The 15,512-nt window shown below is 41.6% G+C and overlaps 1 protein-coding gene across 1 annotated transcript; it reads right to left on the bottom strand.

The window, feature by feature from the left end:
- Window positions 1-45: 45 nt before the first annotated feature.
- Window positions 46-14,348, bottom strand: erich3 (glutamate-rich 3). The gene is made up of 14 exons (XM_047342983.1): window positions 14,155-14,348; window positions 12,423-12,516; window positions 11,878-12,003; window positions 11,685-11,756; window positions 11,260-11,388; window positions 9,655-9,813; window positions 9,103-9,318; window positions 8,470-8,650; window positions 8,161-8,347; window positions 7,308-7,540; window positions 7,078-7,218; window positions 6,307-6,675; window positions 5,080-5,214; window positions 46-4,996 (listed from the first exon to the last, which is right to left on the bottom strand). Exons 1-14 carry the CDS (start codon window positions 14,172-14,174, stop codon window positions 1,812-1,814), a joined length of 5,247 nt encoding a protein of 1,748 aa, XP_047198939.1. The 5' UTR covers window positions 14,175-14,348; the 3' UTR covers window positions 46-1,811.
- Between the last annotated feature and the right edge of the window lie 1,164 nt (window positions 14,349-15,512).

Raw genomic sequence — 15,512 nt, 5'->3', positions numbered from 1 at the left:
AAAGATGAAGCCTCACAAACACACTACATCATGTGATCAGGCAGCATAAATAAATCTGAAGTACTTATTACTTTCTCCAAGGAGGTTTTGTGTTTGTCTGTTAAGCTGCTTTCAGACATTCACTGAACTCCTGAGATCCTCCGCAGTTTCTCCGGAGGACGTGTGTTCGAACGCAGAAGTCGAGGTGAGCACACAGCGAGGGATCCCCGGCAGGTTGATGAAGCTTCTCACACGCGAAAGACGCCAAAATGAAAAAGCAGTGCCATTCATGTAGAAGACACCAACAAAGAAGTCAAGAGAGTTTGCGGTGATAAGAACCAACGCTGGTGTTGATGCGCCCCCCCCTCACCTGAAATGTTGGTGCAAATCGAAATCGAAATGTAGATCTAGTGGGTTTAAATGTGATTTCATACTGGTGGGCCTTGGTGGAGGTATGCACTCTACTGAGGGACATTCCAGTTCTCTACTCGGTCACATCACTTCTTCTTCATTTATGGGGAAATGTGAGTAATTCTGGGACTCCTTTTATTCATATATTCATATCTTTCGTACGTGACATGGGTCTCAAATTCTGTTCATAATGGTGTTAAAGAATCTTCAGTTAAACTTGTTGAAACCTGCAGAAACCCTCGTCTAGACACTGTCATCTAAACAAATCATTATGTCAAAGCTCTGACTAAAATTTGTCATTGACAGACACAGAGCACAGAAACATCTCTGATCACGGCTGAAGCACTTTAAAGTTGTGCATGTGCGCGGCCAGTGGAAACACTAAGTGTGTATCAGGGGCCAACTCAACTGTGGGAGTCCCAACACCCATGAATAATTCAATCATTTGTGAGCGTGAGTGGAGGAGGATCTGTTTACAGGTAATAGGTGATCGCTGCTGCACCTGATAGCTCTCAAAAAACCTACGCCTCTTTGTTACCGACAATAGGAAGTGATGGTCTATTGTGGAGATTTTAATACGGCAGTCATGACTCATTATGCAGCTACTTCTTCTGGTGATTGAGGGATGAAGACTGAGAAGTTATTGTAACGTGAACAGAGAAGCTACAAGACACTTGACGGCTAAGGTCATCTGGAATTCACTTTAGCTCATCGTTGTTTCATCATCAGACACAAGCTGCTTTCAGACACGAACTGAAATCCGGACATTTTCCTGAAATTTACTGGGGGTGTATATGAGAACGCAAACGTCTGAGTCAGTTGCTCTGGAGATTTTCTGGAACTTTTCCTGCCAGTCCCACAGTAAAATGTCCGAGTGAGCTTATGTGAGAATGCAGCAGGAAAATGTCCAGAAAATTCCAAAAGAATGATGTTGTTGATGTTTCTAACACGCAAGAGACACAAAACTAGATGAATACAAATATCTCAGGAAGAAAAAGGAAATAGGAGATTTGAGAGCTTTTGGTGATAAGGGCCAACAACAATAACATGTGATTCCCAAAGCATTATTTATACACCCTGTCCTGCCTCCTGTATTCTCTACCCAGACACCACCCCTCACCTGAATGTTTCGGACATTTTCCTGTTGTTGTGAACTTGTCTTACCCGGACAATCTCCAGCTGTGCTCTTCATATGTGAAAGGCAAACTCCAGAAAATGTCCAATTTTCCAGAGTTCATGTCTGAAAATGACCATAAAACCTAAATATTCTGTGCCATCTAATTGTCTAAATGCATCACAGTTTTCTCTTATATATATCTGGAAGTTTAGAAAAAAATATTTTTTAACTTTTATAATTGAATAGCTTTCCGATTTAGCTGCTTTTGAGGAGTCACTGTACCTTAGTGCCAGCCACTCTAGCGTCAACTCTCCGTCCTCGCTGCGCTCAGCAAAGGATACGAACTGCTCCCAAACAGCGTGTCATCCACGGAGAACGAACTCAGTCTGTCTTTGCTCAGGGTGCGTTTGATGTCTTTGATCAGCTGCTCGTCCCTTCTCTCTCCGTCCAGGCTGCCGCCGGACGTTTTGGGCCGGATCCCTCCGTCGTGGGACTCCTCTTGGCTTCCATCGTCGGACTTGGACGTTGTAAAATCAGTTATTTCCGTCACTTCTCGACTCTGCTCCTCTGTTTTCCCCAATGATTCCTCGGCATCTTTGGCTCCACCTGGACTCGCCGGGCGCTCATTGTCCTCGTCTATTTTGGACGCAGGTTGGAGATATTTTGTCTCTTCAGTTTCTGTTGCTTTCTCTGGATCACGAGCAGAGGTTTTCTCTTCACTTTGTTCCTCTGTGACACTCTCAGCTTTGAGACTGGCACCAGAACGATGAGTACTGGCAATGCTTTCCACTTCAGTCTTTGAAACATCACTTTGCGTCTGTGTTGGTCCTTTTTGATCCTTGTCTTCCTCTAGAGATTCCTTGCTTCGTTTTCTTTGTCCGTTTGAAGACTCTTCATCATTTTCTTCAGTCTGCATCATCTGGTTTAATTCCTCCACCTCAGTCTCCTCTTTCTCCTGGGTCGTATCTTTGATGGCGTCGCTCTGAGGTTCATCTTCACAGGGTTTGCTCTCAATCTCCGACTCTACAGCTTCCAGTTTTTCTTCACTTTCAACTTTGTGTATTTGCTCGTTTTCCTCCTTTTCACTCTTCTTCATCACCTCAGGTGGAGTCTCTACCCTCATCAGCTCTGTAGATTTCGTCTCTTCTTTACTGTACACTTGAGCCTCTGACGTCTCTTCCCTCAAATCCTCTAAAGGTTCGACAAACGTCTCGAAGTCCTTTGACATTTGATGCGTGTTTACCCAGTTTGTGACCAGATCTGTGCTGTCTTCTGCTGCCAGGGCCTCTGGACTTTCTTTATCCACTGCGACGCTCTCTTCTGCGTTAGGAGCCTCCTCGTTTGGTGCTTGAGGTTTGAGCAGCACACTTGCTCCTTCCTCTGAGGCCTTGCTCGCCTCCTCCGCGTCCTCTCCGTTTTCTCCATTGGCGACAGCAGCATGTTGATCAGAGCATGTTTTTTTGTCAGATGTTGCGGTGGACTCGTCTAATTTATGACTTGTACCACCTAAACCCTCATCTGTGGGTGCTGAAGATTGTGCCTCATCCTCGTTGACCTTACTATCGATATTTTCGATCAAGTCTGAATCTGTGTTTTCATTGAGTTCAGGTTTGTTGCCATTTTCGTCTTGTTTCATTTGCTCTCTGTCAGTATCCATGTGATCTGGTTTAGATTCCTCTGTTATCTCCGTTTCTTCGCTCTCTTGCTCAGGATCTTTTTGAGCAGTTTCCTCTTGTTTATCACTGTCGTCTCTTTCCCGAGCTTCACTTTCTGACGCATCTGTTCCATGATCCTGCTCAACCTCGTCCTCGTCAGGTTTTCCAGCACCATCTCCAGACTCTGCTTCTTTAACCTCCGCACTTTCACCTTCAGTCGGTTCCTCCTCTGTTATTCTTTCGTCTTCAACATGCTCGGCTGCTTTCTCATCATTTCTCTCCTCCTTTGAAACTTCTATCTCATCATCATTATGACTATTTCTTTCCCCTCCGGTAGAAATCTCTCCATTTTCACCATCAATTTCTCCCCTCTCACTGTTGGAACTCGCTCCTTCAGTTTCTTTCTTAGCATCTTCAGACTCCACCGTGTGTTCAGTCGTTTTATTTCCATCTGCTGTTTCATTGACAGCTGACTCAGCTGTATTTTTGCTAGATGTCTTCTCGTCATCAGTATTTTTCTCAGGTTCTACGGTAATCGCAGACTTTTCTTCTCCCTCTTCAGCTTCCTCATTGTCATCTTTACTCTTTTCAGATTCCATTTGTTCTTCCTCATTTCTCTCTTCTTTTTCTGCTTCCTCACCCTTTTCTTCATCCCTCTCTGCCTTTGTCTCCTTTACTTCCTCACCGTCACTGGTTTTATCAATCACGGCTTCCTTTGCTTCAGATTCTTCCTCGTCATTTTTATTCTCAACACTTTCACTACCCTCGTCTTTTTCTGATTCCTCTGCTTTCTCTTCATGTGCAACTTCATCTTCTTCATCAGCAGGTTCTTCATTTGTCTGCCTTTCAGGGTTTGAGTCAGTCCTAGTATCTTCTACAACATTTGCCTCATCTTCTATAATTTCTTCTGTCTTACTTTCATCTTTGCCCTCTTCCTCTTTTTCATTCTCTTCCTTTTCTCCACAATTTTCACCTTCTGCTTCCTTACTTTCCTCCTCAGATTTCTCCTTCTCTACCTCATCATTTGTTTCCACAGACCTTTCTCTCTGCTCTCCTCCCAACTCTTCTTCTTGCCGATTCCCATCCTCACTCATTAGCTCTGCTTCTTCCTTTTTAACATCATCTTTACTGCCCTCGTCCTTTACACTGTCTTCACTAATATCTGCTGTTTTTTCCACTGTGGTGTCTGCGCTCCCCTCCACCGAGCTGCTCGAATCCTCCGTCGTGACTTCTGCTTGTGATGCTGCCGTGCTGTCTCCCTGCTGCCTCTCCTCTGTGTCACTCACAGGTGCCTCTTCACAGCTGAGGGCCTCTCGCTCCTCTGAGGGCTCCACTTTCATCTCCACTGTCTCGCTCACTGTCATCGCCTCTTCCTCTGCATTATCCGACGCCGCTGTCTCGTCAGTCTTTCTATCCAGCTCTGATATCGATGATTCATCCGCCTCCTCTGCTTCTGCCGTTTTCTCCTCACTCTCTACATCTTTCTGTGCAGCTTCCGAATCGTTGCGTTTAGCTACTGTATCCTCCTCAGGTTCTGAAGCTTTGTTTTCTGGTGTCATGTTCCCTTCAGACACAGCATGAAGCGCTGCACCCCTGTCCTCCAACTTCTCTTCTTCTTCTTCTGATGCAGGCTTTTCATCATCTTCATCCAGTTCTTTGTCCAGCTCATCTTTGGTGCTATCCCTGTTCTCATGAAGCTCTTTTTCGGTTCCATCCTCCTCCTGTTCTTTTGGCTCAGATGTCTCCTCCTGATCTTCAACAACTTCAGCTTCAACAACACTTTCTTCAGATTTCAGCTCCTCTGCGAGAGTCTGTAGCTGCTCTGGAACAACATCTGTAAAATACAATGAGATGTAATGAGAAAATTGTGTATTTTCATATAACATAATCATTTTAATGAATTTAAAAACTATGTACCATTGCTCTTCTGTCCATGGCATTTATCGGTGGCCTCCTCGTCCTCCTCTGTGCTGGTGTCGCTCAGTTCAGGCTCAGAGCTGCACTGCGACTCCTTCAGGATGGCCTCCACCAGTTTCTCCTGCACAGATTTAGCTTGAGAAAGAAAAGAGATAAGAGCACATGAAATGATATGAACGCACCTTTGAACCTTTGTAATTGACTCATGGTGGCGAGGTCAAATGTTAAAAAGAATAAGACAATGCAAATGCAATGAGAGAACTGAGCCAATGAAGACACATACAACCATGAACAAACAATATTTCTTTAATCTTTCAAGGGGCAAACAAGGGAGCAACACAACATGCAAAATGATAATTAAAAAAACACACAATTCAGTACACGCACAAAAAAAATGGAAACACAAAGCACACTTTAACTTAGTTTTAAATATAGAAATAAGACAAAGAAAATCTCTTAACTTTGGAACAATAGAGTTCCATTATAATACATTTTCTAACCATGTGTAAGTTGAGTGTTTACATGAAATTGAAGAAGAAAAAGAAGGTAGGAAGCTGCTTGTATTTGTTTGTGTGCAGAGTCTATACATGAATATTCAGCAGCTCTTCACAGATGCATGTTTTGTGTTTTTAGAAATACTGCCATTTTAAGTGTGTGCACTTTAGAAATACATGTATTTTTACATCAGCGGCAGCTTCCTCCTTCATATATGATTGCACTTTCACCCCCTGAGGGCTTCCACTTTGTTTTCTGCTGTTTAGATTTATTTCATGGCACTAATCATTTTAATCCAAACTGTATAGTGCAGCAGTAAAAAAGCAAACAGCATAAATATTTTGTGAAATGCAATCAATGTGACAATTTCTTGTAAATATCAAAACAACTTAAAACTCACTTTTAATGAAACTGATGTTTGACATTGAAAAGTGGACGAGACCAAAAAGATAATTACACACAAAATAAACGAAGAATAAGGAAAGAAAAAAATGACAGACACCCAATTTTTCCACTATTAAAATGTAAGAACATCATCCATACTATAATTTAAATATCACAGTACTGTACTACTGTGACAATAATCATTAATTTGCTGTTATATTGTATTACGTGAATTACATATAAACCATTACACAGCCCTGGTTGTGATAATAGTGGAAAAACCTCCATACGAGATGGACGGAACCATTCCTCACTCAGGTGAAATCTACCTGTTGGTTTTTTACTCACCCCTCTCCGGCCCCTGCTCCTCCTGTTTGCCCTCATCCTCTGTTTTCTCCTCCTTCTTTTCTCCTGAGGTGTCATCACTCTGTTTGAGCTCCTGCCCCAAGGGGACGCTGGTGTCAGAGATGTTGATCTCTGTGCTGTCCCCCGCACTGTTCTGTAAGTCAGGTTCTTTAGCCGCACCAGACTCAGCCTCAGTCGCAGCTGCTTCTTCCGGATATGTTTCATCTTTCTCGTCTGGTGGAGCAACAGTTTCTTCTTCATCAACCGCTGCAGTCTGCTCCACTTTCTCTCTGTGGTCTTGTGTGGCTTCATCATCACTTGCCTCCTGGTCGCTACTTGTACAGCTGGAGCCTGAACGAGACTTCATGTCGTCTGTACAAGAAAGAGAGCATTTTTAATTCTTTCACAAGATAATCATTCTCCACACTTCCAGTATAAATGAATATGAATTCCTCAATAAGAAAGGAAATGCATCATTAAACCTTTCTAAAGGTTTAGAGATTTTTCTCTTTTTTTCCAAGTTTTATTATTTTTTACAATATAGGATACAACATATAGTGATATTTTAAATATTTTACTGGGATTTAGACGTAATCAGAAGAAACAAGTATTTGAATGCTTTTGAGAGCACAACAAATTAAAGTTTTTTACTGTATTAAAAGCAGATTTCAAATTAATAACATATGTGTTTATGGTGTAATGCCACATTCCTCTCAGTTATTTTCCTCTCATGCGTCATTTGGAAAATGTTTTCAAACGAGGAGTATCACCCACCGTCCTTCTCATCGTCTTCAGTCTCCGATGCATCCATCTCTTTAACCTGCGTCTCAGTGTCACTGGATGGAGATGGGGATTTCTTTTCTTTCGCCTCTTCCACAGGGCCCTCGTCGTCTGCCTCAAAATCTTCTTCATAATCTGAGTTAAGACAAGGAACATTTATTGACAAAGATGGTAAAGAAAAGTCTGTTTTTATATTTCTCTTAGTGATACAGTGTTTTGTATACCATCTCTGACTCTGCTCTGCACAGTTACATGTGCCTCTTTGACTCGACACTCCACTTCCTGTGGAGGACTTTTTTCACAGTCGGACTGGGAGGCAGCATCCTCTCCGGTCATTTCTGTTTCCATCTCAGGAGCATCCTTCTGGCTGATGACCGACTCCTCTCTTCCTCCCTCCTCTTTCACCCTCTTTGGTGGTGGTGTGGGTTTTTTGTCCAATCCCATCGCTATGATGCACCTGAATAATGTCCATAAACATAAGCTCAGTTTAAAAGAATAATTCTTAATTCTTGCTGAGAAGATAAACACCACTTTCATATCGGTCATTAAACTTCCAACAACGGTCAATAATCTGACAACAGAATACTGACATGATGATTTATTCAGGAAGTTAAAGTAGTAAGCAAACGAAGCAGAGACAGAGCGACATTGATTTTTAACTGGACTCCTGTTTGTGACCATCAGATCAACAATATTCACTCTCTTTGTTTAAAACTCTCTAAAACTCTAAAATTGCATGATGATGACTGTCTGTTATTTGATCTTCTACGTTTGATCCCTTTCATAAATTTGAAGGCAGGAAAACGTAGTAATACGAAACAAAGGGAAACATCTGGCCTGCTGCTGTCCAAAGGTAGCAAAATCTAACTAGCCACAGGTAAAATGTATCATGGGTTCAATCTGCTCTGATCTAATTCCTGGTTAAGAAAGAAAAGCATAACTTTTTCCCCAAAATGTCAAATTAATGGAAGTCATACATTTCTGCTTCTTATTGCCATTTTCACTTCAGTTGTGTTGTTATGTGCCAATTCATTTCCTTTGTTAGAGACACAGGGTGCCTTTAAAAGAAGACCTTACTTAAAGCAGGGAGAGGCCCCCTCTACGCTGACGAAGCCAAAGTGTCCGTGCCTGCCGCCAAGTCTGGAGCCTTTCCTGTGTTTGAACTCGCAGCAGGAGCTCAGCCGCTCCACCTGCAGCCCGTTCAGGAAGAAGGTCAAACTGAAGGGGAAGCCTCTGTGTCGCCTCGAAATGAACTGGAAGGACTCTGAGGGGAAAAATGAAGGAGGTGGAGGATGTGATGCATGTCTGAGGATCCCCACCAATGGTTTATCTAAATGTACACACACACACATTTAAACAAACACTAACTCAGATGGTCACACTGACCTCCCTCGCGGAGCTTTCCTTTATACACAGACAGGTTCTCTCCTCCGCAGTGCTGCTGGAACACTTTCACATCGTCCCTCAGGTCGGTCAGGTCGTGGGAGAGATGCACAGTTTTGCCAAAGTACACCATGTTCACACACACCCTGCTGTGGTGCACAGAGCTCCTCAGCATGGGGGGGTCCTGGAGAGTTTAATCAATCAATTTAGGAAATGACATGACAGGTTTGATGAAATAGACTGATTCTTTGCAGTGATAAATGTAATGGAAATTAGTCTTATAATATATCAGTGCTTTATTTTTCCTATTGCATTTTGTCTTACCACTGACATTTTGTTCTGATTAATCGCAGTATAGCAAAAACAAGCTCAGTTGACAATGTGTAATTAATAAGTTCATTAATTAATAACTTAAGTCAGTAAAATGTTATGCATAGTGTTAGTAAACTGAACCAGAGATTACAAGATACAAATTTATCAGACACACAAAAAGACACAGTATAACTTCCTACTTCTAAGTGAACATCAATGCGTGAAATTTGAATGGCCTTTCCAAATGAATCCACTGACGCTGCCGCCTGTAAGTGTGTTGTGGAGAGTTTCGTTGCTGGGGAAAACAAAAAGAGGGACAAAGACCTCAGTGACGTTAGCACCACTGGTGGCGGTGGTGGGGCGCAGTCTGCGGCCTCTGAGCGTGCCGCCGCTGGGAGTAACCTTGAGCCCCCTCTCTTTCCTCTTTGTGGCTGGAGGCACTGGGGTAACAACAAAGTTGTTGATGACAGGGAGGCGGTAGGGGGAGATGTCATTGGAGGTCTCCATTGTAGTCAAACGTCTCCGCGACTCCTTGGTCATCTGGGAGGGAAGTTAATGAGGTCACTTTAGTTGAAAAGACAGTGACTGTGCATTTGTTGGGGAGTTATTTGTCTACGTAGAGCTGATAGGGTGGTTATAAGAACTGTAGATGTGTGATGTGGAAACATGGAAGGGTTAACTTTTATACAGTTAGAATTAAACAAAACACATTTCTGAGCGTGTAGCCAAATGGTTTAATATGCAGTATGATACTGTTAAGAGTTTTTAATTAAAGTTCTCTAAAGAGTAGTGTCCAAACAATATAAAAGTGTCCTGCACACCCTCCATACAAGCAGGTGGGTGAATGCATGAATGTCGTATGTGTCACAGTCTCACAGTGCAGTTGAACAGCGGATCGTTCTCATTGGAGGACTCTTGGAGCCTGTAAGGGGAGCTGCGTCTCAGTGAGGCCGTGGTGCCGTTACTGTGGATCGGCTTCAGACGCACCGGCCTCTGCATCTTCCCCGGAGCCGTGTTGGGTCGAGACGATCCCAGCTACAATACAAAAACAATTACTGTCAGCATTCTGCTAATTAAAAACACTGTGTATCACCATGGAGACCTCGGTATCAGCATTTTTGAGAATAGTAACTAACAACACTGCATCCCATAAACATAATACATGAAGGTTTAGATAAACTCTAACTTGTGTGATATGGTTTTTATATTTCACAAGTCCAGAAAGATAAAGAAGAATATACACACAAATATTGATAAGAAAAAAAGCCATATTCCTAGTAAGAAAATATTGGATTGATCCAGTTTATAAAGGCTACCTGAAGTTGTGATTGATGGATTTCTAACACAGGAGAGTCAGTGGGACCTTGATGATGCAGTTTCCAAATTAAGCAGATTTTAAGCACAGCAGTAGGAGTAAGCCGAGGAAAAGTGGACGCACCAAATATTAGAAATTGCTCAAACCACCCACAACTTTCGTTTCTCTCGTCCACTTTAGTTGTCATAAAATGTCTTGTTGCATGTTAGAATAAAAACTTTCACTTATAGTCAAAACGAGCTGGAGTGTCATTAGCTCGAGCTCATTCATCTGCTGAGCAGGAAGCTTGAGACGAAGAGAGAGATCTCACAGAGTAAACACAGAGATGGAGGATTACTGGCTCTATTTATTCTGGCATCGAGCTCAGTGATTTTCTATGTTTCAATGAAAACATGAATCTAATCCCTCTACTTCACTTCAAACACTCACAGAGCAAACAGCCGCTGAGACAGCTCTTCAGTCTCAAGTGTCCGTGTTAACATGACAACTGTCAGCGTTTGGCTACTGATCGAATTCTCTCTGTTTACGTCTCTGTCACACAAACATGATGATCTCAGTTGATAAAGAAATAGTAACTTTTTTGGGAGATCCACTTTCTTAATGTGAATCAGACAAGCAGACTGATCCCACCCTCAAATCTGTACTGGAGCCAGCAGACAGTAGGCTTAGTAAGTGGTAGCCTGGCAACCACTGTAAACCTGAGAAAGTCAAGAAGTAGAAAAAGTCCAGCACATTTTCTACTGATCCAAACGTGTCCTCTTCACTTTCGGTTTTTATACTGATCAAATAAATGAGTTAATAAGTGATGTTTAGAGGTGCTGCTCGTTGGATTTTGTTTCCTTTGGACAAAGCTAATAACTTTCCCCTTTTATTCCCTGTCTCTATGCTAAGCTAAGCTAACTAGCTGCTGGCTATGGCTTCATATTTACAGTTCAGACATGGAATCATCTGTCAATAGACTTTTCTATTTCTCTTCAGGTAAATAAGCACATTTCCCAATATGTTGAAATTGTACAATACCTCACCCATCAACTGTCTCCGATTTTTAACTTAAGTTTGAGGGATGATGCATTTTAACAGTGATTTTCAGGAACATTGAAATTTTAAAAACTACATCAGTGTCCCCTCAATCTACGACTGCACCAAAGGCTTCTGTTTGCACTCACGGACTCGGAGGACTCGGAGTGCTCCCCCTCGGGTCCAGAGTGCTGCTTCCGGAAACCCCTGACACCCGTGGGCGGGTGTGGAGACAGGACGGGGATGATGTCGTCTTCATACCTTCTGGAGCGATCCACCTTCCAAAAAAAAGACCATTTATTGAGACACTATGTTGCTTCATGTGAAAACCTTTGTTCCAAATCAAGTAATATTGTGGTTCAAATGATTCACGTCACTTAAATTGATCATTTTACTTTCAAAACAGATGACTCATACAGACCGGATCATCTGTGTCCTTAGACACTGAAATGGGATTGTTTTTAATAGATCAACGATGTGCAAACAAAGGCTGACGTTATGAACAGGCATTATGTCACATCATTTAAGGGTCATTAAACTCTGACAAAGCAGTGTTAAAATGTAAATGATCTACCTTGATCTTGTGCACTCGTTCCCTACTTGCAAACTCCTCCAGTTTCCTTTTGATCTCGATTTGATGGAGACGCTGCATGGGAGGGGCACAGAACAAACTGACATTGATTATTATGCAAGGAGAAGCACTCATAAGGTACAGAGGAGTTTGTTTCCCCACTGTTTTTGTTTCGGGTACACTGTGTTCACCTCACCTCCATCTCCAGCACCTTGTAGAAAATGGCCTGGGCGAGACATTCACGAACATGTCTCTGGTGGGCTCGCTGGTTCAGCTTGTGTCTGTACTCTTTGTCTGGAACGATTCGGCCACTCCTGGTGATCTGAAAACGACAAAAGTGTCAGTACTGCTCAATCAATACGAGTTTATGATGAGTGATAACATTGTTTCTAATCTGAGGTCACCTACAGTTCATATTTTGCACATCACTGCAAGGTAGCACCAGAACAATTAAATGTCCACGTCCTTGGAGAGGAACTTTCATGACAGTGAGTTGTATAGCCAATATTAAATAAAGATCATTAGCAGGTTGTTATATTAAATAATAATGTTCTCTTAACAATTCTGAATGTACTATAAGTTAAAATGTCACTATTCATAAAGTCCTTTGTCAATATTTTATCTGTACGTATATGGTCATTCCAAGACGTCCTGTTTGACTTTGTTTTAATTTTCCTAATGCAAGATAGACGGGGGGGTGGTTTCAAGTTCGAGACCAAATATCTGTCACTACATCCGTACCAGTCCTGCTCTCTGCAAGTGTCTTCTGATGCGAGTGTTGCTGAAGTATCCAGCGAGGTGTTTGTCGGTCAGACTGTTGTAGGCTGAAATCAGTCTGCAGAAACACGATCCATAAAAACACAGAGGCAATTAACTAATGGAAACTCAACAGATTCCGTCACCAAACAAGACCTCACTTCACAAAGGACATCCAGACTTTAAACTTCGTCTTCCCTCCACCACAGTTCTTGATTACACCAAACAGAAAACCAGAATCTTAATCAAATGCTTCAGTGGGACCCAACACCACATTTGTTTATTGGCAGTTGTTTGTTGTCCCCATTATTGAGACGTCAGCCTCCCACAGCCCAGCCCGTCTGACAGCAGCTTTTTTTTCCAACGCAGATTTGATTTCCTCCAACATTTATGTGCGAGACAAGGGGATCCTCCAACTGCAGGGTCTGTTACCAGTGTCGGATTACACACAGGAGCTAGAGGGGACAGCACACTTAACCCTGTCTGCCTCCTCTTTGTGTGGCTGTCTAAGTTGTCTGTGGTGCTCCTCATCTTTGGCTCCATGTACGGGGGAGTATTGTTGCACTATCAGTCATCATACATGGCGTTCTCTGATCCTGAGGGAGGTGGCACAGAAATATAACCTGCTGATCACATCTGTTTTAGTGTCATTTGTGTTACAGTTTCTATTCTAAATATGCTGTATGTGAATTTTAACATTGGTTTTTAGTTGGCCGATTAGCTAATAACAATATTAGGGAGTAAAAAACATTCTGTTACAAATATAAAATAAAATAAAAAATGGCATTAGGATATCGTTTTTAAACCCTTATGACAAACAAATGTAATTATATTTTACAGTTCAACCATAAACTTTGTCATAAATGACAATACATAAAAAGAAAACACATATATAAAATATAAAGATAATATAGAAAATAACACACTAGCTTAAATGTGACACTCGATACATTAAAAACAATAGAGTTCACAAAGTAGCATTAAATGGAAAAACTCAAACACCTTAAAACTGTACACAGGACATGAGTTAATGTCCGTAGCTACATTCCTTCACATGGAAACACACTGAATTTACATTGTAGAGTTGATCATTTCACTAAAGTAAAGAATTTCAATATCTCTTTGACAAAAAGTGTAGTCGTCACATCTTTATTCCTGCTGGCTCTTCTTATCACTTCAGGGTCATTTGTTTCTCACAGGAAAACACTGTTTTCCAAAATGATTCCCAACAGTGAAATGTATCAATCAACCCATTTCTGTTTAGACATGAATAACATGGTGTGAAGTGTTTGATTGGCATTTATTTCCAAAACATCTATCATAAAAACATGAAGACATAATGAATTTGAATTCTTACAGTACAGCCAGTGGAGCCTGACGACATGTTCACTGTACCTCCACCCTGATAACAACACTGCGTCACCACCGTACAACACTGCGTGAACTTTTGACTCCACTTTAAGGGAACTAGCTAGCTTAACTTTAGCATTAGCACAGGGTTAAGAGTCATTTAAAGTAGTAAAATAAGACTGTTGGCACTTCCCTAAGTTAACTTGGTGGTTTTTATATGAGTCGAGATGAAGTAAAACACAAATTCAGAGTGTTACTATGGGATACGTGTAAAGACACAGCAGCTGCACGGACTGTAAAAACCTCAAGTTTGATCGGAATCATTCAGAGTCACATAGAATAACACGGACATGTAAAGAGTACGTACCCCGGGCTGAGGTGGCTCATGGTCTCCAGCTCCCTGATAAACGCGTGTCAGGTGTAAACGCGTGTCAGGTGTAAAGGTGTGTGAAGGTGTGAAGTTTAGCAGAGCTGAAGAAGTGTGGAGGAAAGTGAAGTTAGAGAAGCAGCAGCACATGAAGCTGAAGCTGAGCACAGGAACTGATGACACCCGCCGGTTGCTATGGGAGACCACGTGACGATGCTGCCAATGAGGCTGGTTTCCACTTACACACACACACACACACACAAACACACAAGTCCCAGTGTGTGTGTGTGTGTGTGTGTGTGTGTGTGTGTGTGTGTGTGTGTGTGTGTTCCCCCCCTCTCTCTCTCTCTCTCTCTCTCTCTCTCTCTCTCTCTCTCTCTCTCTCTCTAACAACAGAGAGACTCTCACTGAATACTTCTATTTTGACAGAAGTATTCATCATTATTTATGTCAATGTATCTACTAAGTTACAATTATGTTTTATTTCCAACCTGCAGTGGTAGAAACAGTGTTATATGATTTACTTGTGTTAAGGAAAAAATTAAAATCTATATATTATAACACAAAATACTACTACAATAGAACAAGCCCTGTATTTAAAATCTTCCTTGAATAAAAGTAGTTGTTGAGTTGAGTAAACATTCTCAGTAACTTTCCTGCCTGGTAAGCACTAGTCGTAGTAAGTAGCCAGTTTAGATTGAATCCAGTGGTGCTCCAACCATCCATTTACCATTTTCATTACGTATCACTACAAGAAAACGGGGAAGATGCAGTTACAATTTTCATTACTTGCTTTAAAGGTTCAGTGTGTGAGATTTAGGTGAAAGGGATCTATTGGCAGAAATTTGATTTAAAATAATCCTAATGATGTTTTCACGAGTGTGTTTTATCTAAATTGTACAAATTGTTGTTTTCTTTACCCTAGAATGGGCCCTTTATATATGAATACTTTATACTTTTGGGTCACCATGTTTTTTAGTGGCCCAAACTGGACAAAGTGAACACCTTTTGAGTTTTATGACAACTGAAGGCTACCACAGGTTCTCCTTCATGTTTGGAAGGGGAGGGTGAGGTGTGGGGTATTCAGCTGCAACATGCAACTTCAGCACTGATGTCACTCTGGTCTGCTCTGATCTGTAAAATTAAATTAGGCTGTAGCATTTTAATTGACACTTCTCCATTAAAAAATATATGAATATGCATTGTTAACATAAAAGGTTTAGAATAATGGACACAAGATGTCTGAAACTTCAACTGACTGTAAGATCTCATTGTTTGTGCCCTCTTGATCTTAAAATAACACATTTGCTAGAAACATTTTCTAAACATTATTTGTTTACCTTCACGGGCTACAATCA

This window comes from Hippoglossus stenolepis, chromosome 14 (assembly GCF_022539355.2).
Source record: "Hippoglossus stenolepis isolate QCI-W04-F060 chromosome 14, HSTE1.2, whole genome shotgun sequence".
Lineage (NCBI taxonomy): Eukaryota > Metazoa > Chordata > Actinopteri > Pleuronectiformes > Pleuronectidae > Hippoglossus > Hippoglossus stenolepis.
Note: the sequence above shows the minus strand (reverse complement) of the source record. Positions and strands in the feature narration are given on the sequence as shown.